The sequence below is a fragment of the Linepithema humile genome, chromosome 8 (assembly GCF_040581485.1).
Source record: "Linepithema humile isolate Giens D197 chromosome 8, Lhum_UNIL_v1.0, whole genome shotgun sequence".
Lineage (NCBI taxonomy): Eukaryota > Metazoa > Arthropoda > Insecta > Hymenoptera > Formicidae > Linepithema > Linepithema humile.
The window spans coordinates 885,302-912,524 of record NC_090135.1 but is presented as its reverse complement, the minus strand read 5'-3'; the positions used below and the strand labels follow the sequence as shown (position 1 = coordinate 912,524).

Below are 27,223 nucleotides of genomic sequence, written 5' to 3'. Positions count from 1 at the left end.
AACTTAAACTTTGCGTCTCGTACTTCGAGACGCTTATCACGTACTTATTAAAAGAGATGAAAAACTAATTTTTAATGAAAATTGTAATTACTTATTTTCTACGCAAAACACTATTATATTTACACTTATATCCTATAGCTAAATGTAAATGTAATCTTAAAATCTACGTCTACGCCTTTAAAATAATCCCGGGCGTAGCGATAACTTTTCGCAACTGGCTTTTACTTTAAACTAAAAATAGACTTTTCCGAATTTACGGATACATGAAAATAGTTGAAATAAAAGAATTTTGAGTATTATTACTCACGCCAGTTAATTAATTAATTAGACGAGGTACTTAAGTTTTAGCCGGTGGTTCCCGGGTCTCCCTCGTCTCAGCGGTGTTCCTGGGTTCCGCTCCGGTTGTCCCTGGTTCCGCTGTAGCTTTCCGGCTCGCGACCGGATGATGGTCCCGCCGTTAGTACGAGACCCGTAGTCGGTTGCATTCCCCCTTCTTCGGTAGACTTGACGTTGTCAGGATCTAGCGATTCCTCGGAGGTGGAAAGCTTCTTCGCAGTGTGTTTGCGTTTCTTCATCTCCTCTTTCCGCCAATAAATGCGGTTCTTTTCGCTTTTAAAGCGAAGTCTCTCTTCGTCCGAGTCTTCGGATGAAGCTTCTTTGTACGAAACTTGAGTGCTACGCTTGCGTTTGCTGCTCAAGATCGCGTTGGTTTTGATATTGTCCAGGATTATTTTCATTTCCTTTGATGTACTAGGAATATTGGTTATGTCCGTGATTATTGGGACATTCCGTTCCATCGGTTGTGTCGTTATTGGTTCGGCACTTTCTGGATCAATATTTTCTTTTTGAGGCGTCTCGGTTTCCCTTGCTCTTTCTTCATAATTAATGATTTGAACTGCCTCGTAGTTATCGGCTTCCTCGACTGGATGTGCGGTAATTCTTGTCGCCCAGTCCGCGTATACTTTCCGCGTTGCTTTGCCGTTTGTCATATCATATACGAGCGTGAATGGCCTCTCCACTTGCGTTGGATTTTGGCTCGTGCTGCGTACAGTGATGCTTGCCATGAGCGATACTTGAACGCCTTCGTCGTCGTTCTGCAGAGTGAATCTGTCCAGCACCGTCTCAGGATTTCTCTTAGTCGTGTTTACGCTGTGTAGAATCTTGATTGTTTCCTCCTCGCCGTCACTGTTGTCTTCGATCACAGGAGTTTCTTCAAGTTCCTTAGCGATTTTCTTGAGTCTTTCGACTCGTCTTTGTCTCCTTTGTAGCGCGTGGATGCTTCTTGTTCGCGTCTCGAGGAGTTGTTTGATTTGCCTTTTCAGGCTCTCCTCTTCCTGCGCCAGAGATTTCAATTGCTCACCGATCGTTTCGTTCGCTGCCATTGCGCTCGCTGCGGTTGCTCGGTCGCGACTGAGCGAGTCTCGCGCCGCGTTGAGTGGGTTAGCTCCCCACCACTTGCGTATCGTTCGATCCTTTTTATTGGCTATCGCCGGTACACCGTTAAACATGCACAATTGTTCATTGGCTCTCCGTAATGGTTGCGGATTACCGTAGGACCACGAAATTATGCGATTTGTTTCTTCGTCTGGTTTTTCCCTTTTTATTTCTAGGTTTCCAGATTTTTTGAAGATGCAAGTGACAGTTTCTTTTTCTTCGTGAGACTTATTAATTTTGACTCTTTTTTCATTTTCAGGTGCCGCTTCCAGGGATCTTCGAGTTGATGCGTCGCCGTGGACTTCTCTCCCCCTTCCCGGTTTCTCCTTACTAATGATTTCGCTGTCTTTTTCAGGTGCTGCTTCCAGGGATCTTTGAATTGATGCGTTGTTTTGGCTCTTCCTCCCCCCTTCTGCTTTGACCTTACTAATTCTTTTTTCTTTTTCAGATGCTGCTTCCAGGGATCTACGAGTTGATGCGTCGCCGTGGACTTCTCTCCCCCTTTCAGTTTCAGTTCCGAATTTGTTCCTGACCTCGTCGATGATGCTGTTGGATTCGAGCTGCGTTCCCCGGGATTCCAGAGTGTTAGACACCTTACGGATCTCCTTGCGTCCCTTTGTTTCCGCTTTCCTCTCGTTCGCTACGATCTGGTCTGTTGGAACGCCGTTCGATTTCAGCTTTGCGTCTGAGGATTTCGGAGTTGTCAACACCTTTCGGATCTCGTCGTTTCCTCTCGCTTCAGCTTGTTTCTTCACGGCCATGGATACTTCAGCCCTCGTGGATCTTCGCGCGTTGACCTCTATCCAGTCTTTGGCGTTACCGAATACGGTTCCAGTATGGCATTGTTTCTCCATTAAAATTGCTTCTGGTGGAATTTTTGTGAATGGCTTCAGCTTCCACTCAGGTATTAGTTTCAACATTGCGATGGTTATCGCGTTGATGTCTGCTTCGTCGGAATTTCTCAAGGTAGGTTCGCGATGTGGCCTCAATTGCCTAGCGTTGTAAACGCCGATCGCTTGTCCGTCCGTAGTTTCTACTAGATACGCGTTTTTGCGTATGACCTCTCGTATTACGTATGGTCCTTCGAAAACTAGGTGGATCTTTCTCGTTAGTCGTCTGCTCGCGTCGGATCTTCGATGGAGTCGACACCAAACCTTGTCTCCTGGTACGAAGTCTTTTGCAGCTTCGTGCTTCTCGGATTGTTTCTTTCTGCACGCTGCTTTCTTTCGTAGATATTCCTCTACTTGTGCCCGTTTTTCTTCCAGGTCTGTTTCCTGTGTTTCTTCTGGAAATATTCTTGGGTCAATGTTGAAGTTCGACGGTATTTCCGGGTAGAAATCCATCGGTCTGCATCCCGTACTGAAATGCTCGGTATTGTTTACGACGTTTTCAAATCTTACGAGGATTTTGTCCCATTGAGTTTGCTTGTTGTGAAAGTAAGCTCGGATAACTCTGCCGAGTTCCCGCATGACCCTTTCAACCGGATTTGATTGTGGGTTGTACGGCGATGTGCGCCTTATCGCGAAACCGGTTTGCCCCGCGAATTCCTTCCACCTTTCCGTGATGAATTGCCCACCGTTGTCAGTGAGTATTGTTTCGGGTAGCCCTACTTCACGAAAGTATTCCCCTTGTAACGCGCTGGTTATCGCGTCGAGCGATTGGTTTTTTAGCGGATACATTTTTGTTAATTTAGAAAATTGATCTAAAAGAACGAGGATATACTTGTAACCTAATCTTGTCGCCGGTAGTGGACCGAATATATCGAGCGAAACTATTTTGCCCTTGTTGCTGGGAAGCTCGTAGTACTGCTCGCCTTGAGTAGGACGAGTGTAGTATTTAGTCGCGATACACACCTCACAAGACGCAACCACGTCCCTGACAATTCTGTCGAGGTTGTGAATCTTAAAGAATCGCGTCGCGAATTCCCTGACCTTATCTGTACCAAAATGGACGAGATATTTGTGTATTTTGAGCACTAATTCCCATGCTGCGTTTTTCGGGACAGTTATGCGCTCTCGGTGATTCTCACCTGTGCGAACTAGGCCTTCTCTCAAATGGTATTTGTTACCCCCATTTTGCAAAATGTTTTGCGTTTCGGGATCCTCCGTTTGAGAATTTCTGAGAAATTCGATCCAGTTTGTCGTGTCGTTTCCGTCCTCGTGATTCAGGATGTGACAGATTTTCGGATCATTTTTGTCGTTAAACGTGTCGCCTTGACGCGATAATGCATCTGCGATGTTATTTTCCCTGCCTGGAATATGTTCGATCTCTAGGTCGAATTCCTGTATGAACGAAAGCCATCGAGCTATGCGCTCACTAGAGTTTACGCATGAGCTCACGAACTGCAACGCTCTGTGATCGGTGTGAACCCGTATTTTTCTTCCTAACAGAATTACGTGCCATTTCTTGAGCGCGAATACTAACGCGAGACACTCGAGTTCGGTAATCGTGTAATTTTTTTCCGCGGCCTTTAAACTTCGACTCGCGTATCCGACCGTATATTTTTCGTCGCTATTGTCCGTATATTGGTATAATCTCGCGCCTAACCCTGTTTTTGACGCGTCTACGTACAGACCGAAATTCATCTTTGGCCGTATCAGATACAACGTCGGGGCTTCTTCGAACGCGGATTTAATCTCGTTGAAAGCTTTTTGCTCGTCTTCCCCCCAGGAGAATTTGACGTCTTTCTTTAGCAATCTTTCGAGAGGCTTTGTCATTTTGGCTAGGTTTTTTATGAACCTTCGATCCCAGTTAACTAGTCCGAGAAACGATTGTACCCCCTTCTTGTTGAGAGGTCTGGGAGAGCTTCGGATCGCGTATCTTGTTTCATTATTTATGTCCGCTGTGATCTCGTTAAACGTGTGGCCCAGGAAAGTAATTTTGTTTTTCATAAATTGGCATTTTTCTTTATTCAGCTTGAAGCCTACTTTTTCCAGCTTTCCCAGCACAATGTCGATGTGTTGAAGGTGTTCTTCGCGGGAATTTGACGCTATCAGAATGTCGTCCAAATAAACGATCACAAAGTTGAGCGACTCGTCTCGGAGTGCCTGATTCATTGCTCTCGTGAACGAAGCGCCAGCTGTTTTTATGCCGAAAGGCAACCTCTTGAAGACGTATGTCTTGTTGTTGAAGATGAAGCCTGTGTACTTCCTGCTTTCTCTTTCCAGTGGAATCTGCCAGAAGGCTTTTGTGACGTCCAGCGTGGAAAAGAATTTGCGGTTTCCCATTCTTGAGAAAACCTCGTCTATAGTCGGCGGCTGGGCGTAGTCGTTGCGCATACGCTTGTTTAACTCGCGCGCGTCTAGACATACGCGTATCTCGCCTGACTTTTTTACCACCGTTACGAGGGGACTCACGTATGGCGTGCTTGCCTTTGCGATTATTCCTTTCGCTTCCCACTCGCTTATGCTCTCTTGGACTTTATCCTTGTGTTTGTCGGGTATCGGATAAGTTCGTTTCTTGAATCCATCATCGTTTAGCATTTCTATTTTATGCCGATAATGGTTCACACGGCCGATTCCGTCGTCGAAAACGCTCTTATGTTTTTGCAGGATTTTTTCTAGCCGTTTACCCCCTTCTACTTCGGACGTAATCGTGTTGATTGTCCTCGGAGGTTTTACGTTGGCTCGTCCGAATTTTACCTCGAACTCCCTCGGTGAATAGGTTATTTGCGCGTTGTACTTCATCAGCATGTCGCTGCCCAGGATCATGGGATATGATAGTTTCTCGACGATGTAGAATTCTTGCGTCAAAGCTATTCCGTTGAGAATTACATCTGCTTGGATTTTGCACGCGATGACTTGTCCTTTTTCGCCGAATGCGCCCCTTAGGTTACACCTTTTTGTCGGGATCCTGTCAAAATTTTCTTTAGCTTTCGCTATTTGTTCGAACGTCTCTTTGGATATCGCCGAAACTTGCGCTCCAGTGTCTATTAACGCTGCGAATTTTGTTCCGCCTATTTTTGCGCTAACTAGAGGCTCGTTTTTCTTGTTTGTTACGCTACTACTCGTGTCTTCCTCAAGATCATCGAGAATTTCGCGTGTGCGTATTATCGTTAGATTTTTCGCACTTCCGGTCTCGGATTTGATTTCGTCCTCCCCCTTCTCGTCCGGAGTATCGACGGATTTCTCCTCCTCTCCTTTCGTTATCGATGTCACCGCCTTTTTGGTCTGACCGGTCTTTTTCTCGGCAGCGTTTTTCTTACCGTCCACGTTTACACGTCTCGGCTCCGCTTTCGATTTTTGGCGACCTTTTTTATGGTCATCCTCGCTATCACTCGACGGCATTTCCACCACGGGTTGCGGATTACTCTCGCGTCGTTGGCCTTGGAATTTATTTGTGTGCCACGGTAGGGCTTTGAGCGTTTGACCCGGTTTCCTGCTGTATTCGCGCGGTTTATCGTACTGCGGGCTACTCTTTTTCTTCTCGGAGGAAGCTGGTTTAAGAGCGCTTTTTTCCGGTTCCGTACGCGTTTTGTTTGAGAGTTCCCTCTCGTCTTGGATTTCCTCCAATATTTCCAACAGATCTGAAATCGATTTAGCGGTCGTTGCTCTAATTTCGCGCGCGATTTCTCTATCGAAATGCCGCTTTAAACATCTAATTAGCTCTCTGTCAGACATCGGTGGTTCGAGCACCCGCGCTTGCTTGACTAAGTCTAACGCGTAGTCCGACATTCTCGCATTTTTCGCCGACTTGTATTTGCCCGTGTAGAGCTTTTCGCGCAATTTAGCTTGCTTGTCGTCATTCCAGTAGAATGCTGCGAATTCTGCTTTGGCTTCGTGGATATTTGTGAAATCGTTTAATTCCCACCACGTAGATGCTTGTTCTTTAAGACATTTTCCGAAAAAATACAATTGATCGGGTTCGTCTATTTGTTCGTATCGCGCTATTCCTTCAAAACGTTTGAGGAAACGCATCGGATTCATCGAATCCTGTTTGCCGTTGAATTTAATGTCTTCGAACGGGCTTTTTAACCATCCGCCGCGAGGTAGTCGTATCCCATCTATGGGTCGCGCGATAACGCGATTCGCTTTGTATTGTTCGTCGTCGCTACTCGAATTTAATTCGTCATTCGCGGCTTTCCTTTTATGCGAAACCGTTAAAGTTTTTATTGCGCCCAATATTGTGTCTATTGACTCCTCTAGCTTCCGGAATCTATTTTCGTGCGGATATGTTTCGGTCGGACTCGGTTGAGCCTTGTCGCTGCCTTCGTCCATTTTTGACGTTGGTTTTGGAATTTCCTTTCCCGAACGCAATACGCTTACTGGCGTATGAACTACTTTTGGCCTTTTGTCGCTACCTGTTTTGTCCTCGTCCATTTTGCAAAATTTTTTAAAGAGGTATTCGGATTTATGCGAGCAAAAACGACTGTTTCCTATCGTATGTTACGGTACGAGCTTCCTTTTGGATCAGGCTTAATTTTTGAGAATAATATTGTCGCGCATTCGATCGTTTTCTCGAGACGTTATTTCGTTTTACACGGAGGTACGTGTTTTGTTTAAAACTACTTGACCCGATTAATGAATTTGATCGTGTTATTTTGATTCTTTCGCGAGACGTTATTTCGTTTTACACGGAGGTACGTGTTTTGTTTAAAACTACTTGACCCGTTTCCGAACCTAGATTCTTTTTTCGAGACGTTATTTCGTTTCACGCGGAGGTACGCGTTTTGTTTTGAAACTACTTGACCCGTTTTTTGAATCTAAAACGATGTTACTTCGGTTTTTTGTGTTCCTGTTCTCGATTATTGACCCGTTTCGCGAGATCTTTCGCTCTAACGCAGAGGTATGCGTTTTGTTTTAGAGTTACTAAACACGGTACTTGAATCTACGATTGAGGATTACCTTTTTCGCATTCGTTGTTACGCTAATTATCTCTTGATTTGTTTTCGTGACTCGTCACGATGTTAAACGAAAAAATTTCGCTATTTTTAGCCTTACTCGGTTTATTCCGTTGACGAATTATTGGATTTGACCTACTTCACACTACTTTAGATATTATATTTTATAAAAAACGTACGGCATTTTGTTTTGGACCGTCTGATCCATGTCGCATAGTTAATTATAATTTTTTATTTATATCCCGCACTTAGCGGTATCGTCTTAATCGCCACAATTTCTTGTTGGGATCAGTTTCGATTTTATTTGCCACGCCGCAAGTTTTTATTTTGTTTTGTATCGCGACGAGCGATCCTAATCACTATCGTTATTTATATACGATTTGTTTAGTAACAGGTTTCGGATTTTGTAAAAAAATTTTCCGTATCCGAGTACTTATTTTTCTTGCCGCGCCGCGCATTGTTTTTAATTTTATTTTATTTCTCGCGACGAGCGATCCTACTCACTTTCGCCAAGGTGTATTGGTGCATGGGTGATAGGATTTTCACTTCCGTTTACAGGTTTTTCACCGCCGCGCCGCACCCTGAATTTTTGTTTTGTTTTACCGCGACGAGCGATCCTGTCACGGTCGCCAGGGTTTTTTGGGGTTCGCCTTTCGGCTTTCCCGGTTCCTCGATAAATCTAGATTCCCCGGACCCAAAAACTAGCATACTAACGCCGAGCATTTTACTGTGACCGGACACGTAGGGTGGAAGGAACCAAACGTGGACTTACCAGCCGCCAGGTTTCAGCGCTTTCGCTTCTGTCAACGGTCGCCAGCTGTTTTATCCTCTGCTAACAGCAAGGTTGAACGCTGCGTCGATTTCTCCACTGCCTCCTCGATGGATGTCGGCCTCCTCGGTCGATCTGGATTCGAAGTTATCCCATCCACAAGACTTACGGCCTACACTACACTCGCGCATCCATTTACTAATCGTGGTTTTTCTGTTACAGGTTCCCCAGGATGACAGGACTCCCAGGACTGCCAGGCTGCCACATGGATCGTCGGATGACTCGCGCTAAGGTAGGTATGGATGTAATTGATTCGACACAGGTTTAAATATTTTAACAAAGTAAAATATTTATTCACTGTCACCGAAGTGACGATCACGCACGCAATACATTGTGTGTTACGCACTACGCGGTCGCTTCGCGCCGCGCAAGGCCGATAAATCGGTCTTCGAAAGATGTCCGGCACACTACTTGCCGAGACACCTTGATTTTAGTAACGGATACATTTTACTTTCGATTTTACGTCGGTCGGCCCGACGGAGTTTCGACTAACTCTCTATCCTCAACTAACTGCCACTAACTCTCCTCGGCTCGAGCCTGTCTTCTTATACTCGACCGACTACCGCTTTCCCCTTCCTTGACGGCGCTCGCCAATCCGGTTCCAGATATTTGGTAGTAAGATCTCCGCCAATCGGTGTAAAGGTCACCCGACAAAGACGCGAGTTGTTTGCGCCGGCGGCGGCATCGAGCCGTCAAAAGCACAATAGCCCATTCAATCTTAGCGGTAAAAGTTTTGCGGTGCTCGGTTATTTATTGACCGACTGTTTTTATTCTCTTTGATAGCTTTTACCGCTGTCTGCGCTATCGCCCTTTTGATTCCTAATAAGGAATATAATATGCTACAGGCCGCTTATAGGTATTTTTACCCGTGTCAAAATAAAATAATAAATTTTGCCTGTAGCCTCGGATATATAAAATGAAATTAACTTAATAATAACATAATAATCTTTTGACCCGCTTTTAATCTTTATTTACTTTAACCAACTTATTTCGCGAGTCATTTCCGAGCGTAATGATTGTTAAACTTAAACTTTGCGTCTCGTACTTCGAGACGCTTATCACGTACTTATTAAAAGAGATGAAAAACTAATTTTTAATGAAAATTGTAATTACTTATTTTCTACGCAAAACACTATTATATTTACACTTATATCCTATAGCTAAATGTAAATGTAATCTTAAAATCTACGTCTACGCCTTTAAAATAATCCCGGGCGTAGCGATAACTTTTCGCAACTGGCTTTTACTTTAAACTAAAAATAGACTTTTCCAAATTTACGGATACATGAAAATAGTTGAAATAAAAGAATTTTGAGTATTATTACTCACGCCAGTTAATTAATTAATTAGACGAGGTACTTAAGTTTTAGCCGGTGGTTCCCGGGTCTCCCTCGTCTCAGCGGTGTTCCTGGGTTCCGCTCCGGTTGTCCCTGGTTCCGCTGTAGCTTTCCGGCTCGCGACCGGATGATGGTCCCGCCGTTAGTACGAGACCCGTAGTCGGTTGCAAGGTTAGGTTAGGTTAGGTTAGGTTAGGTTAGGTTGGGAGTCTCTCGTGACCATCGAGCAAGTAAGACGTGTCTCTATACAGCTCTGGTCTTATACATCTTATCTGGACTGCTGAGTGGCTCCTGTGTATGGAAAAAGGCATTATTGTGATCCGCGAGTTGCCTTATACTGAATTTGGTGAAATTTTCTTGTATTTTACAAAATTTTAATTAGTTATCTTACTACCAAGTAACACTGTGAAGGAAGTAAGGTTAAGTTACCTGATGCCTTCTATAACAAGATATATATGTACTTTGCATTGAAATTTATTGATAATTTAATTTTGTGGATATGATTCTACCCGTTTACATGCCTTGCTACTTGCATATATTCTTATTTATTAAGATATAATGCAATAAAACTTTGTGCATGTGTAGCCCCAGCGCATGCGCATAAGTGGTGAAAGTGAGCAGGCGATATGTAATTTTGGGTTTAATTATTATTATACATATTAAATTGGTGTTTTATATAATGTGTGCTGAGTGGAGGCCTATGGGACACCATACTGACCCATCTACAATATTGAATGAACCATGTTTGTATAATAGGAGTGAGGCTTGGGTTCTTTTAACCCTTTCACGACAGTTATATTATAAACTACTTAACTTTTGAATTAAACTAATTAAACAATGTTAAGAATCTAACTATCATTGAGTAGCTGCTCTATAGTGAGTGATAAATTAGTTTTGACATCTGTCTATTGTGCTATATACTCATTCATATTACATTTCTTGAATGCAATTGAGACTATATATTATCAATTGCTGTATTGTTTATACGGGAAAATACGGCCTATTGCTATTATTGATGGTCCTTTGGAGTATTATTTAAGTTGTTACTATCTTAAAACTGTTATGGTTTATATGTTTTGTTTTTGGAGGTTATGTCTCACTTGTGCATATGACACAGTTTTATATTAATGAATATAAGATTTTTGTTATTTTATCATTGCCATATACAATCTAGTGATATATGTGTTACACTAATGGACATGCCTAACTATGCAGTTTTTTGTTTATGGCTCAGATGAGTGCATCGCTTTGACATTTGCAGTGAATTCTGTCGTTGGTTCTAATATCAGTATTTTATTTTGCTGCTTGATTTGGCAGTAGATACAGTGAGACAATTAAATGAATATATATGTTGACTGCATTTTTATCTTTGATATCGATATATACTGTGCAAACTAATATTTATGATGGTTGCTCTGATATATGTATATTGCATATGTTCTGTATTTAAGATACTGATTGGTATATTCTTTCAGACTGATTGATGTTAATCAACACCCTGTAATGGTTGTGGAATTTGATTTGATGGATTCAATGAAATGGAAATGGATATCTGGAAATTTAATACAGGAACCCTGGATTATTATCAACGGATTTGTCATTAATCGAGTTACATCGGCACGAATTATGTGGTATTTGTGTGCTAAATATTTAGGGCTAAATTGAACCGTTTATATCATAATGTTCAATGTGATGTAATTGACTTTCGTTAAAGATTAAGACTGATTTGTCATAATTATATTTGTGTGGAATGCGTAGAAATTAAAATTGTATTGAGTGTGCAAGATAGAGAGGACAAACAAACAAATAAGTAATTGTAAAGATGTGTGTGCATCGGTTCTGATATAATGTGGAGTCGGTGATCTAAATTGGAATATTCTCGGATAATGAATTTGTATCGAAATAGAATTTTCGTACATATTTGGATTGATATAAATTCTTTATGATAGTATAATTTCTTGAATCAGGGAAGACATACTTCAAGTCTCGGATTTTGATTGATTAATATTGTGTGGAACTTTGTTTAATTTTGTGCAAATCGTAGTCGATTTAGTGTGAATTCTTTTCGTAATTATACTCATAAGAAACTTATAATAGGATTAGATTTAAATATTATTGTTATATTGTAACAGTTAACGAACTGAGAGTAGTTATTAAATCATATGATTGGTTTATAATTAGTTATTTAGACTATAAATACTGTTAAGGCATGATTATTAAGATTTCCGTGCTGATTTAAACGAAGGAAAATTATAAAAAGACTTAGATTTCTGTGGGAACATATAGGAAATAGTTCTCAATTTTTAAATGGAAATAGATGATAATGTGATTGATTGTGAAACTTTATGGTGGAGATTTAATAATAATTATTTATACAGCTCTGATCGTGAAGTGTTTATATGAGAACGATTTTGTATCTCCATTGACAATTTAAAGGAAGAACTAAATTATATTAAGTTAGAATTTAGATTAATAAGAATTAAATTAAAAGATGTGATATATCTATATGGTATATGGTATCAGGATCTTTAATACAATAGATCACTTAGCTGAGTGGATACAAACTATCCTTTATATATATATAATAAGTAGTTTAGGGTATTGATATTTAAACTTAAGATTATTATTCATGCCTGGATAGTAATAAGAGATATTCCTGTTTGCTGATTGTTATATTGTGTTGTTAATGTTTATGTAATGGATTATAAATGAACATGTCTATGAGTGATTTGTCGGTCTAGTATCATTGGAAATAAATATAATTGGGTTTATTTATTGTGATCAACAATTTTGATAAGTGATTATATAATACATTATGTCAGAAGTTTCTACCAGAAATGTTGTGAATGAAGTTGTGTTTTTCCTCCTCCTTCTGAAGTAGTTGTGGATGGATCTAAATAAAAGAAAATAATTGGAAATATAATTATAATAAGAACATTGACTTATATTTTATACTTATGTTTGATATACTGTCGAGGGGCCTGTACCTGAAACAAGTAAGTTTTAATTAAGGAATTATATTGAACAATTGATCATGAGGACGGTTAGAGTCTAAATAATTTAAAGTTTGGAAGTTTAGTGTTTGATAGACGGCAATATACATATATATATTTATATATATAGTGATCTACTTACGTTCTGATCCTGTCGGTTTCTAATTACTCTGTTTGGATATTTCAACTAATAGAAAATAATAATTTACTCTAATTTGTATGAAACTGTTATCAACCATCGTTCTCGTTTTCCTATTAACATAAATAGGGAGGGACTATTAACGAGTGCGGTGTAAAATAAACTATTGAGTCCCAACAAGAGAGGGAAACTCTTGCAAATAAAACCACGCTTCTCTACATGAAATGAACACGGAAAGGGATCAAAACGTCTCGGCGTCGGATACCGAGAACCGGCACGTGGGGGATATCGTCCCTGTCCCCCACGGGTCGTCATCATGCCAAGGGCTGGTCTCTGCGTCGGTGGCGAGCGCAGAGAACCGACCTATTATCGCCAGTGTGGAGCGGCTTGGGTCTGCTATTACCATTTTGCCGATGAGGAGTAAACCTGGAACTTACCCTGGAGGTGGTGATGAGGCTGGTCCCTCTGGGGTCTTGGAATCCATCCTGATAGACTCTGATGAAGAGGGAGTTGATCCGGCCTCTATGTGTGCGGTTAATTTCTCTGATACAGAGGAGATGGCGGTATCTGGTGGTTCCTCTGGATCTTCTAGAAAAAATAGTAGAAGAGGTAGCATTAAAAGTATATCTTCTGCCGTCAATAACAGGAAAAGGAAAAAGAGAAGCTCCCCTTTAAAAGAGGATGAGACGGATGAGGACAGATACGCGGTCCATTTTTCTGTCGATAATAAAAAGAGGATAGACGAGGAGATGGCGGGCTTGGCTCTTGAGCACGCACCTCAGTTATATAATAAAATTAAAGAAATGGCTGATAAAATAGATACTATTAGAGTAAAATCACCGGGTATCAAAGGCAGCTTCAGTGGTCAGATTAAAGTATTTTTAGAAACCATCCGTAGAACAGGTGACCTTTTATCCAGAAGGGCCACCTCAAAGGAAGATCCGGAATACTGGAGGGCTAAGTTCTACGAAATGGAAAAATCTTCTAACGATAATAGACGTAAATTAGACCTCTTGGAAATAGAAATTAAAGAACTTAAGAGAAGAGAACAAATAAAAGATGCATATGACTTTGACCTAAATGCTAGTGACTTACCTGGCAATGTGGTTGGTGAAACAGATCCTTGCGTCAGAGGCCTGGCCGCGGTTCCTTCTGTCTCCGATAATTTGCGAAGTTCCTTGAATAAAGACATAAAAAGAGACGTAGCTATACCTGCAAGAAAATCATTAATTAGTGAAAGTGAAATACGAGGTGTTTCGGAAGAACGGATTGCGATAGACCTGGCAATGATCCGCTCCCTGGATAGATTGGGGGACGGTATGTCACAGATGATCCGGGAGACTAGGCTTCTTCGCGAGGACTTAAATCCGGGTGGTGTCAGGATGGATGAGTCCCGCTACCCTGGACCCTCCATGGATGCCACTGGAAAGAAAAAGAAAGGTAAGAGTAAGTTAAATAAAATAGCTCAGTATTTTAGTGGAGAAAAAACTTACGCGCAATCTCTGGGCTTAAAAATGCCAACTGGAGCTCTAAATACTGAGGCTCCTCTTACAGTCAAAAACGCTCATACCGATAAATTTATTAGGCAAAGTGAAGTGATTCCGGCTGCTGCTGGAAATAAATCTGTAAGTAAACATAAGAAACCTTTGATTAGTGACAATATAATTAATAGAACGGATATTACCAGTATGAGCGACGAGGATATCCTCGAGAACTTTGTGGAAATGAATAACAAGGAAATTGAATGGTCTATCCCGCGAAATAGGAAAAGTAATCGTAAAAGGAGAAAAACAAGTATGAAATCTACACCGGTCAAGGACAGTACACAATCTGACACGAATCCGGAATACGATCATAATGTTAAACACACTGCTGGAAATTTACAACGAAATGTTAATAATAATGATAGACATAATAATTTAGTACCCAATATCAATAGGAAGAAATCTATAAATAACAGTCTTAAAGATAAGGTTATGAATTTAAAAAAGAAAGTGCCGCGTACTTCCGCGATTTCAATATTAATTGAAGATGCTGACCTTACATACGCGGAAATTATTCGCTTGGCACGGGACAAAATTTCTCTATCGGATTTAAATATCTTTGATCCAAAAATTAAAAGATCGATTGCTGGAGGTATTCTCATTGAAATCCCCGGGGAAGATTCTGACATAAAAGCAGATCTCCTCTTAACTAGTCTACATCACGTTTTTAAAGATATGACCGGTGTTAGAATTAGAAAACCTACGAGGAATTCGCAAATAAAGTTAGTAGGATTAGACGATTCGATAACAAAAACGGAGATAAATAACATTCTCGCAGAAATAGGTAAATGCTCGTCCGAAAGCATATATTGTAGTCCGATAAGATTTGTTCGCGGTGGCCTGGGTGTGGCAATGGCGAGATGTCCGATTGCGGCGGCGGTGAACATTCTGGAAGCTGGTAAAATTAATATCGGTTGGACGACTGTAAGGGTGGAGCCGGTTGATTCGAGACCTCTTCAGTGTTACAAATGTCTTGCGATCGGTCACACGCTGCATAGATGTCCGGAATCCAAGGACAGGAGAGCGTGTTGTTATCGCTGCGGGGAAATAGGTCATAGATCATCTGAGTGCAGAAATGCGGTTAGCTGCCCAGTCTGCCTCGACAGGGGTCTCAGAGCCGATCATATGGCTGGTACCTCGGCGTGTAAGCCCGTACCCCCTGGAAAGACATTGATTCATAAAACTTATGTAAATAAAGACAATGTTAATGTTGATTTATATAATAATTCCTTACCTGTAATGCCTATTGAGGAACGGAGGCCTCTGGATACGGCGGAGCCCCCCGCCTCTGAAATGGACACTGAAATTTAACAATGGTTAATGTACTTATCCTCAATGTGAACCATTCAAAGCCGGCGCAAGATAATCTGTGCCACCTAATGCATGAACTCAATGCTGGTGTGGCCATCATATCGGAACCACATTCGATTCCTGAGGATGATGGCAGGTGGGTGCAGTCTCGCGAAGATACTCCTCTGTCTGCTATCCTGTGGCGTAGTGTCCCCGGTTTGTTCCTCCCAATTAGACCGCTGGAGAGTGGTTTCGGTTTCTGCGTGGCGAGATGGAATAAATTAACAATTTTTAGTTGTTACTCCTCTCGAAATATATCTATTTACGCTTTTAACGGTTATTTGGATAATTTATCGTTCATAATTAACAAATATAAAACTTCTCCGATACTAATTGTCGGAGATTTTAATGCTCGGCATTCTGATTGGGACCCGGGACGATCGGATACGCGGGGTGCTTGCCTGAGGAGTTGGATGGAGGAGGTAAACTTATTTTTAATCAATAAAAATTATACTTACACTTGTGACAGATGGCAAGGCAAATCTGTTGTTGATTTAGTCTTTGCCAACCAGTGGGCTAAACAGCTGATTTTAAATTGTACTACAGAATCTAAGTTGGTCACCTTGTCTGACCATAGACTTATTCGTTTAGAGATTGGAACTCGAACTGCCAGAACGGCATTCAAATCTATAAATAAAAAGTTTGTTAAGTGGAATTATCGCAAATTAGATGAAGACCTATTGATGGCTGGATATCTCGGTATGACATGGTCACTAGATACTGCAAAAATGGTTTCCGCAAATTCATGGGTCCAATGGCTGGGTGACTCACTTAAGATTATTTCCGATCTTTCTATGCCGCGTAGCAAAGGATCACATAGAGAGTCCGCCTATTGGTGGAACGAGGAGGTAGCGACCTCTCGGCGTACCGTTGTGAGAGCGCGAAGAGCTCTCTCTCGAACCAAAAAGAGAGATAACCCTGCTTTAACAAATAAGGCATATAGAAATTATAGATTAAGTTTGCGAGAATATAGGTTAAGTATCATTAGAGCTAAAAATAGAGCGTGGGGCGAACTCATCAACGATATAAATAATAATCCGTGGAGTCTCCCCTACAAGATTGTTTTAAAAAAATTAAGACCTATAGCTCATCCGATATGCGAGACGCTCTCTTATTCCGCGGTGGAGGATATCGTCAATGTTCTCTTCCCGGATGACCCTGTAGAGCATATGGCTTCTCATTCTCCTCTGCGTAATGTTTGGCTGGAAGATTACAACGTTAGCTCGGCGGAATTATTGCGGGCCTTTAAAAGGTTGCACGGCAATCGTAAGGCTCCTGGTCCGGATGGAGTGCTCGGGGGCATTATCGCGGGTGGCGCGGGGTGCTTCATGGAGGTATGGCGGGCATGTTTTAACGCGTGTCTCAGGGAGGGTGTCTTTCCTACAGCTTGGAAGACTGCTAAATTAGTACTTCTTCGGAAAAAGGATGGAAATCCAACAGATCCTGGTATATACAGACCTATATGTCTCATAGATGAGTCTTCCAAGCTGTACGAAAGAGTTATCGCCTCCAGATTGGCGGATCACCTAGGGTCTACCGGTTTTCTCTCCGATAACCAATTTGGTTTTAGGGAGGGGCGGTCGACCATGGACGCTATTTTAAAATTAAGACGTATTGTTCTTGAAGAGACGGAAGCAGGCAGATTGGTTATCGCGATATCTTTTGATATTAGGAACGCGTTTAATTCGTTGCCGTGGGGTATTATTCGCTCGGCCATGGCCTCCATGGAGTTCCCTGCCTACCTCCGTGGGGTCGTTTCTGATTATCTGTCGGACAGATGGCTGGTCTATACTGACTCTGATGGTGTCACGCGGAGACGGGGGGTATACCGCGGTGTTCCGCAGGGTTCGGTCCTTGGACCAGCCCTGTGGAACATTGGGTATAATAGCGTCTTGAATTTGACTCTCCCGCTCGGTTGTCATATACTGGGGTACGCGGATGACACAATTCTTGTAGTCTCCGGGGATGACCTTGATGAGGCGGCTCATCTCGCGATGGTTGCGTCTGGAATAGTTGTGCGGGAAATAGAAAGACTTGGTCTTGAAATTTCCCCACACAAGACAGAGGTTATGGCTTTTCCGGCCTCTGCAGTTGGGAGTGATCCTTATAAATTAATTATTAAGAATAGAGAGGTACTTGTTACTCCTACCATAAAATACTTGGGTGTCTTGATAGATGGTGATTGGTTGTTTACACAACACTTTGAAAGAGTATACACCAAGGTGAGTAAAACGATAGGTTACCTCAGGGGGATCATGCCCAACTGCAGGGGACCTAACGAGAGGGTGAGAAGACTGTATTTGAATGTTGTTCTTTCAATGATACTTTACGGTGCCCCGGTGTGGTCGGTATCACTGGGAGGTAATCGTAGGGCGAAGACTCTAATGACTAGATTGCTGCGCAGAATTACACAAAGAGTCTGTTGCGCGTACCGCACTGTTTCCTCGGTAGCGGCGTCATTAATATCCGGTACTCCACCCGTGGAGATTCAGGCACATCGACTGGCTGCGGTATATTTTAGAACCAGATTTGCGATCGATGAGGAAGAGGCGATCTCTCCCGATGTTAGAGCTAAATTGTATTTGGAGGCAAAGGATCAGGCACTGTCGGACTGGAGGGAGAGTTTGTTGACTCTGGATCATACTTACCCTAGTTTTCGGCTCCGTGATGCATTAGTTGACAAACTTAAAGAATGGGTAAACAGAAAACATGGATGGGTCACTTACCATATAACTCAATTCCTGACAGGTCATGGTTGCTTTGGCGAATTTTTATACAGGATACGGAAAGCAGATTCTGCGATATGTTGGCATTGTTTTGATGCTGTTGATACGGCTCAACACACCCTCCAGTTCTGCAGTGCTTGGAGCTTTGAGAGAACCGAAATGACAAGGATCATTGGGGACCGTTTGGATCTCCCATCTGTTATCGATGCTATATTGGATAGTAATGACAAGTGGAAGGCCTTCTCTCTCTTTTGTACCAAGGTTTTGACCTCTAAGGAAGCGGCGGAGAGAGCAAGGCAGGCCTCGCATAGAATAGATACAACTGGTCATTTTGATTCCGAAATGTCCGATTAGGTATATAGTAATATATATACATATGAGGATATTATTTGTTATGAATTATATAATATAATTATTTTCGATACGGGCGACTCGGATAATTTTGCGAATACATTTCATTAAAATTATTGGTGTCGCGTATTTTAGAATGTTTATTTTATGATGTTTTACTGTTAATCCGATTAGACTTATAGTTACTATTTTTGTCAATTCCCGATATTTGTAGAGCCTTCGTAAGGCATTCCTGAGAGAGAGGTAGAGATATGCTCTAGTTAGTAAGCCTGCCTCTCTCTCATGTTAGGGCCTGTTTTGGCATGAGGTGAGTTTTTAGCTGGTAGGCGGTCGAGATGCGCGGACGGGTCTTATCATGATTGATGGATTCGTCGTCCTGTCCTGTTGTTTTCCCGTACATCGAACATTCCATACTTCTAATGGAAGTTGGATGGGGGGTTAGGCAGAGGAGTGGGAATCCTTATTGGTCGTGATGAGAAATATACCCAGATGCAAGTCTCGGTCGAATCCAGCACTACCCTGGACCGGGCCAGGGTGTCTTTTAGAAGATTTTCTCATCTCTGAAAAAAAAAAAAAAAAAAAAGGTTAGGTTAGGTTAGTGCCCACAGGGAGAGTCTCTCGTGGCCCCTGGCGACGATGTGCCACCTTGACGTGGTGCCAGGGCTCCCCAAAGCCGCAGATCTCCTTATTCATGTAGGAGATGTCTCTCCTGCATGGATGGGATGGAGGCTCTTGGGGCTAAGAGCACATCTAGGAGAAGGACACTCCGAACATAAACCCGGGCGGGACGGGCTCGTTAGCTCTGATGGCTACCGTCCTAGTGGAAGGAAACCCACGATAATAAACCCGGGGCCTGACCAGCCTCGTTAGCACGCCGGTGCTCCGGCATAACGGTTGGCCCCCCATTGCACGAGGGGGGCGTGGCGTTTCATACCGTAACCCCAAGTTTGGGGCCGGGGGCCGGTGCAAGCATTGTGCTTGCACGGGCCGCGAGGGTGATTCAACCTCTATAAAAAGATCCGGGCAGGACGGGCTCGTCAGTTGTGGTAGACAACCGTCCTAGTGGAAGGAAAACCACGATAAAAAACCCGGAGAAGAAAACTCTGTTAACAAATTACATTTGATGATACTGCCATGACAGAAAGAGATGCAAACGTACTGCAACAGGGTCTCGGAAGCCCAGTTGCCGGCGCGGAGGGGGGTGTAGTCCCTGCCCCTGCCGCGTCGTTATCTAGCGATGGGCCTGCTGCGAGATTGTCCCCGAGTCTCGTAGCAGAATCTATTATCGGTGGGATGAGCACCGTTTTGGCGGACGCAGTGCTGACCCATAGTCAACAGGTGGGACGTATCCCCCTGGTCGACTATATGTGGGCCAGTAGCTGGATGACTGTGTTTCTCGAGAAACAAATTGGCGGGGGAGGTGAGGATAGCAGGGAGCGCAGCGCTACTGCTATGCGGATCCTCCAGAATGACGCGAGGTGGGACGATTCCTACCAGTACGACGTGCCGGGGATGGGGATCGTCGATGAGGCGAGCTCGCTCTACGCGTGGACCAGGTTGTACGGGCCTGAGGACCCCATTTACCTGGAATCTTGCCGGGCAATGTTGGCGGTCTTCGAGCTTTGCGGGGGCCCGGGTGAAAACGGGCAGGACCAGGCGTTCGCGATGGAGGACCTGGAGAGGGTCAACAGGCCGTGGGTGGGGGGATTCGTATCGAGTTTCAGAGACTCGTGCGCTCCCTCCACCGAGGGGAGGGAGCTTTACACTCCCCTACCGTTGAGGGGCGGAGCGGGTGATTCACCCGGGTCCATGGTTTCCGTCTCCCCGGGAGAAGGAATGGAGCTGGGAGGGGGGAGTTCTTCCTCCCCTATTGCGGAGGGTCCTCTCCGGGAGGTGTTGGAGGAGGGGTTGGGGGATTCCATTAATTTGGGGGCCCGCAGCCCCTCCCCCGAAATTGATCCCGGCTCGCCGCGCCCTATTCTTAGGACGCTTGGCGATGAGCGATTCCGATCCCTGCGTAGGGGACAGGGGAGGCCGCGGAAGGACGGAACTGGTCCGTTCAAACCCGCGCCTCCCCTGATTGTGTCGGACTCTGATTCCGACGGGGGATCGGAGGTGAATGCGGGCACCTCCACGGCCGGTAGCGCGTCTGAGGGCGCTGCTACTCGGGCGGGTGCAGGGGGTTCCGCGAGGGGAAATCCCACTGCGGAAATAGTTCCGCCCAACTTTACTGGTCTCCAGAAAAGGAAGGCGGAAGAAGTCATCAGAAAGATCGAGAGGGGCTCAACCGATGAGATGCAGAAAGACATCGATCGGGAGCTCCTCTCGATCGAGGCTGTCCGCCAGAGGGCGGGCAACCTGAAGGGGGAGCTTAATGGGAAGCTCAAGTTCGGGGTCTACGTCCTCAGGGAGGTAGTCCGGACATTGGCCGGGCGGGCCTCTGAGGGCGGAGACCCCGGATATATGAAGACACAGATCAAGACGCTGGAGGGGGCGGTGGAGTCCCTCAAGGCAGAGAATGGCCGCCTCCAGCGTCGAGTTAGGAAGTTGGAGGCGGTTCGGGCCAATTTATTGGCTGGGGAGAGACCAGCCTCCCCTGGGGATGACAGTGCCCCTCCCGGCTTAGATAATGCTGGGGAGGCTGGCATGAATGTGGAAGAGGGCGAGGGGAGAGCCCCTCACCCCTTGTCAGGGGGTCTATCTGCGACTCTGACGGTGATCGCCAGAACGCTTGCCGGGTTTGGCGATAGACTAAAGGGCCTGGAGGAGAGGGTGGCGATGCCTCCCCCTTCTCCGGCCCCTTCCTCTTTCCGCCCCCGGGCGCCCTCCGTTGGGGGAGTTGCTCGGGGTAGTGGGGGGAGGAAGAAGAGGAAAAGGAGGACCGTTGCGGCGGCCCCTCGGGTAGATGGAAGAATTTCACAACCCACACCGGGGTCCCCCGCCGATCCTGTATGTCCTCCCCCTTCTGGAGGTGTCACGCCGGCGGATGGCCCTGAGACATGGGCCGTCGTTGTAGGCCGGCGCAATAAAAAGAAGGCTGTCAGGGATGGGGTGGGACCTAATCCCCCCACTCCAGTAACCCAGACACGGCGGGGCCTGGCCACACCGAGGACAGCCCCTAAAGGGGCGGCGCCTAAGGCGAACCCAGTTGGGGCAATGCGTAGGCGTCTCCCGCGCTCGGCGGCGGTGATGCTAGTTGGACAGGATAATTTGTCCGAGGCATTGACCGCCGCGAGGCGGGAGATAAACGTCAATGAACTCGGCATTGACGTTATCAATGCCAAGGGAGTTTTTGGTGGAGGGGGCCTCCTCCTGGAAATACCAGGAGGCGGTCCGGAGGCGGAGGCTAAGGCGGATCGCCTGACCACCGTCCTCCAAATGGCCCTCAAAGATAAATTTGAGGGCATTAGGGTCACTCGACCCACTAAGCGTCTCGACCTCCGGTTAAAGGGGGTCGAGGAATCGGTCTCCGAGGAGGAGATCCGCCAGGCGGTTGCTGCCAGTGGTGGATGCTCTGAATCGGAGATTCGAGTGGGTCCATTGCGCCCTGCAATACGCAGGCTGCGCATGGTGTGGGTGCAGTGCCCGGCTAGGGCTGCTGTAAAGGTGGCGGAAGCAGGGAGGATCACAGTTGGACTGTGGTTCTCCGCACGGGCGGAGCTGTTGGCGAACAGACCGACCCGCTGCTTCCGCTGCCTCGCACGTGGACACACACAGCGGGGATGCCCGGCCAAATTGGTCAAGACCCCCCGCTGTTTCCAGTGCGGGGAGGAGGGGCACAAGGGGGCAACTTGTGGACGTCCGGCCCACTGCCCCCTTTGTGCCACAGCAGGAAAGAAGGCGGATCACAGGACGGGGTCGGAGAAATGTCCTCCGATCCCCCCTGCGCCTAGAGTTCCTTTAAAAAGGAGCAATTTGATTCCCCCTTCTGGGGGTGGGGTGACCACGCCTGCTGGCTTGGGCCCCGCCTCCTCTGGAGAAGGGGAAACTGTGGTGAGGAGATCTCCCGAGCATGATCCCAGCGGGAACAGCTCTAGGAGAGTCCTGAGGTCGGAGGGGTCGGATGGGTCCGTTGGGCCCTCCCGTACCCCGGCAGAGAAGCGACCAAGGGGGGGTAAGGGGGATGAGGTGAGCCCTCCCCTCCGAAAACCCCCCAAGGTTCGTGCCCTTGATGCTCCGAGGCTGTTACCACCGGGTAAACCGGGGCCAAGGAGCAAAAAGGGAGGGAGTAGATCCTCTATGGGCGGGTCGTCTAGCGACACCCACTAACATGGCTATGTTCGCTTCGTCCCGCCCATATTTGGTGGATAGAGGGGGCTTATGCCTCCGACCCGGTGATGCGTTAGAGGGTGGGGGGAGAACTTAGTTCTCCCCACAAATACTGAGTAGCCGGTAAACCGGCATGCCGGGGGGGGATGGCTGGATGTATGCGTTTGCGGTTCCCAGCCTCCCCCCCATAACGGCCGCTGACGGCAAATCAACGGGGGTGGGGTTTAGTTGGTAGGCGTCCGGAGGAACTGGTGGTGTAGCAGACCACTCCTCCGGACGAATCCAACACTACCCTCTGGCAGGGATATTCCCATTGCACGCCAGAGGGTGTCTTTGGAAGATTCCCCACCCCCGGGGAGGGGCTTGCCCCTCCCAGAACAACAAAAAAAAAAAAAAAAAAAAAAAAAAAAAAAAAGTCTCTCGTGGCCGCCGAGCGGGAAGGATGTGTTCTGTGCAGCTCTGTCTTGTGTGGCTTCTTTTGGATTGTCTGAGGCTCCTAAGAACGGGAAAATAGTAATACTAGTGCTTAAAGTATTGCTTATTATCAGTTTTGGTGAAATTTTATGATTTATTACTGTTTTTTGATTGACTATCTTATTACGGATATCTTGCTAGGCAAAGTGAGGTTATGAGACCTTGTGCCTTATGAACTCAATGACTATTATTCTCTTTATGACGGTTTTCTTTTATAATAATAATTTATTAGAGTTAATTGTGTCTGGTTTCATGTCCTTTTTGTTGCATATATGTGCATTAATTGACATATAATGCGATAATAGACTGCACAAGGATAACTCCAGCGCATGCGCATATACGCCCGAGTTTAGGCAGATGGAATGTAAATTGGATATAGTTATTATTAAATATCTACCGAGAATTAATAGGAAAAGGATGTATATGAAGGTTCATGGGACGCCATAGACGCCCATCTAGTGAGTTGGTGAACTTTGGTTGTCTTTGGGAGGTAAAGTATGGTGTACTGTGCTTAACCCTTTCATGCCAGCTGCTTGTTATACATATTAAAGTTAAATTAATTAACAATTGGAGTGAGCTCTTGGAAGTGAATTGGCTTCTGTCAGTGATAAAAGAACTGGAGATGTTATTTTGCATCATACTTATATCCATGAGTGATTTATAAATTGTTTGTTATCTTTAAATGAATCTTTATTGACAATGATTATTCAAGTTAGATTATCACTATTACTACTATGAATGATTATTGATCTGTTAATGATTTTGATATATGAGCTGTTTGTAGACTTATTACTTTTAGATTTAATGTTATATATATATAGATGTGAGGTTATGTACATCTAAGGTGCATCTGATAAAGTTTGATTATTATTTTTGATATCTTTCTATTATCAGTATATTACTGCATAGTCTAGTGACTTTTAGTGCAACGGTCACTGGAGTTGCCTATCTATGCAGCTGCATTTTATGACATATTGATTTATTGACAGCTATGAGTGCATTATTTTTGTGGCGAGATCTGATTATCTGGAGTTTAATTAAGTTAGACTCTACTTTTTCTCAGTGAGTCGAAATGAATGAGTTGAGTGGTGCAGTTGTAAATCCTGCTTGGAATATCTATGTGCAGTATTAAAAGTTGCATATGGTTATATGAGTTTGACACATGTAAGGTGTATATATATTAGACGATTGTTAATGTTCCTCGTATGAGGCAATGAATGGATTATTTATCATTTAATTGATTTGATGACTTTGAACACTATTGTTTATGTTTTGTATGCAGATACTGATTATTATATTTTGCAGATTGGCTGTTATATAATTATATGGTGTTGAGACTGTACTCGTAAGGATTAATTGATGACAAATGGTACCATATGGATTGCTTGTTGTATGAGATACTGGATTTGATCATCGTTGGAATATATGCGTAGTGTCTGTGTGACACATATATATAGTATGATAAATGTTCTTGTTAATGTGCTGATTTGTTATATAAGGTGAATTAAGAACTGTTATGACTTTGATAGTTTTAGACATTTTTAATTAAATTTTTAATTAAATTCTATATTATAAGAAGAATATATATAAGGATTGAATAATTGATAAGGAACAAAATCAATATACTAGATCAGATATGAGCAATATACTGATTTAAATTCTGAATTTTGAAGTTAGATCTGAAATAACTAATTATTGGATTTGTCAGGAAGTTCTTTCACACTAATTGTATTAAGTGTGGTATTTGAATTGGAAGTATTATTGATTGTTATTGGAGGAAATCATGACAGTGATTGATAGTGATATGGATTTCGGATATCATGTAGACACGTCAACCAGAAATGAGACTATGATACTATGATTCTATGTGTAATGAATTTTATTCTGGATGAATGATAAATGTACGCGTGAGAGATAGTATTTAGTTATATGTGATTATACATTACCTTAATATAATGAACTCTTAAAATAGGAATACATAAATAATTAGACTATATTTAAATATAAGAAATACGCGTTAATAAGATTAGTGTGGATGGTTTAGATTAGTTTTATCTATACTTAATCTATACTTACTATATATGGAAAAGTTGAATCAGAATGAGATTAGGATGATGTTCTTCTTGTTTTTGATGAAAATGAATGTTTTTTATATTGGTTAATCATTACTTAAAATGGTGAATTCTGAAATAGTAATAAATAATTAATTAGGAATATATTAAGTAAACGGATAAGCGTTATTTAGTCATAATTAGATGAATCAATTTAGCTTAAGTTGTTTACTACACTCACCCGAAAAAAAAGCGGTACACTGAAAATGTGGGAAAAATTCATCAAATTTCAACTGACGATAACTTCGTAAATAATAAAGATAGAAAGTTCTATAAAATATGGAAATGAAGCTAAAAATCTCTACTTTAAGAATCAATTTATTTCAATGTTGCAAAATAAATTTATTGAAAATGGCGGATGACAAAGCGCGAGCATGCAAAATTGAAAAATAATGGTTCGAGTTTGCGACGATGCACGGTATAAACAAAAAATTGTAGCTTATTGGGATCAAAAGCGTACGAAAGTACAGAGTCTCCTCTTTAAAATGCTTTTTTATGCATCTCGATACGATGATTTTTCGCCGAGAGATTCGCATTTGAAGAAAAAGGCAGATTCTTACTTCAAATGCGAATCTCTCAGCGAAAAATCATCGTATCGAGATGCATAAAAAAGCATTTTAAAGAGGAGACTCTGTACTTTCGTACGCTTTTGATCCCAATAAGCTACAATTTTTTGTTTATACCGTGCACCGTCGCAAACTCGAACCATTATTTTTCAATTTCGCATGCTTTTGCTTTGTCATCCGCCATTTTGGAGAAAGTTATCACACATTATTGCGTTATGAATTTTCGAATACTAGACATCCAAACTTTTAAAATGGTTTTTAAAAAATCCTGCTAGCTGTATTACGTGCCGAGATATTCAATTTTGAACCAGACCGAATTGCAAGAATAAGAATTCTGTGGTTATCAGCTCCGCGGTATTTTAAAACTCCAAACTTTCCTTACGGTTATAAGGGTCAATTCTGCTCTTGGCGTTACCCAGGATCAACGGCGTGGACGTGGCAGAAATCTGATCCCGTGTGCACATGTTGGCACGTGTGTATGTGTGTGTGTGTGTGTGTGGTATAGACTGGATAACTTCGTTTTCTTAATGAAAAGTGATACTGCTTTATAAATGAAAGTGATTGTATATACTGCTTTGCGATTCTATTAAGACAAATAGAGTGAGACGACTTTCGACTGCAGTATTTAATTTAATTTAATATTATCAAGGTCTCACCAAGAGAAGGATACTCTTGTTAATAAAACCAAGCATACAAAATGGAAATGAGTAAGGAAATGGATATAAACGTCTCGGCGTCGGATACCGAGAAACGGCACGTGGGGGGTATTGTCCCTGTCCCCCACGGGTCGGCATCATGCGAAGGGCTGGCCTCCACGTCTGCGGCGAGCGTGGAGAACCGAGTGGCTATCGCTAGCATCGAAAGGCTAGACACTGCCATTACGATATTGCCTAGAAGAAACTCTAGTCCGGGCTCCGTGAGGGGTGTGCGTATTCCGGTGGCCGATGAGGTTGAGATGTCTCGTGCTTCTGCGAGTCCTCCTCTATCTACTACCATGTTTTGTACGGCTGATTATTCGGATTCTGAGGAAATTATTTCCTGTGATTCCAATACATCTAAAACAAAGACTAACTTTAGTAAGGTGCAACACACAGGTGGAAGGAAGAGAAAAAAGAAGGGTTCACCTCCGAGTGAAGAAAATGAGGAAGAGAGATATGGCTCTCGATTCTCGGTGAATAGTAAGAAAAAGGTTGATGAAGAAATGGCCGGTCTGGAACTGGATCATGCGGCAAATATTAACTATAAAATAAAGGATATGGTA

The 27,223-nt window shown here is 43.6% G+C and overlaps 1 protein-coding gene and 1 long non-coding RNA gene across 2 annotated transcripts; both read left to right on the top strand.

Moving 5' to 3' along the window:
- The first annotated feature begins 9,616 nt into the window (after positions 1 to 9,616).
- LOC105676836 (uncharacterized) lies at positions 9,617 to 15,426 on the top strand. The gene is made up of 2 exons (XM_012375030.2): positions 9,617 to 10,764; positions 10,915 to 15,426. Exon 2 carries the CDS (start codon positions 12,796 to 12,798, stop codon positions 15,424 to 15,426), a length of 2,631 nt encoding a protein of 876 aa, XP_012230453.2. The 5' UTR covers positions 9,617 to 10,764; positions 10,915 to 12,795.
- Positions 15,427 to 22,817: 7,391 nt separating this feature from the next.
- Positions 22,818 to 25,398, top strand: LOC137001358 (uncharacterized). Its single transcript, XR_010891399.1, has 2 exons — positions 22,818 to 24,449; positions 24,591 to 25,398. It is a non-coding gene; the product is annotated as an uncharacterized lncRNA (long non-coding RNA).
- Positions 25,399 to 27,223: the final 1,825 nt, after the last annotated feature.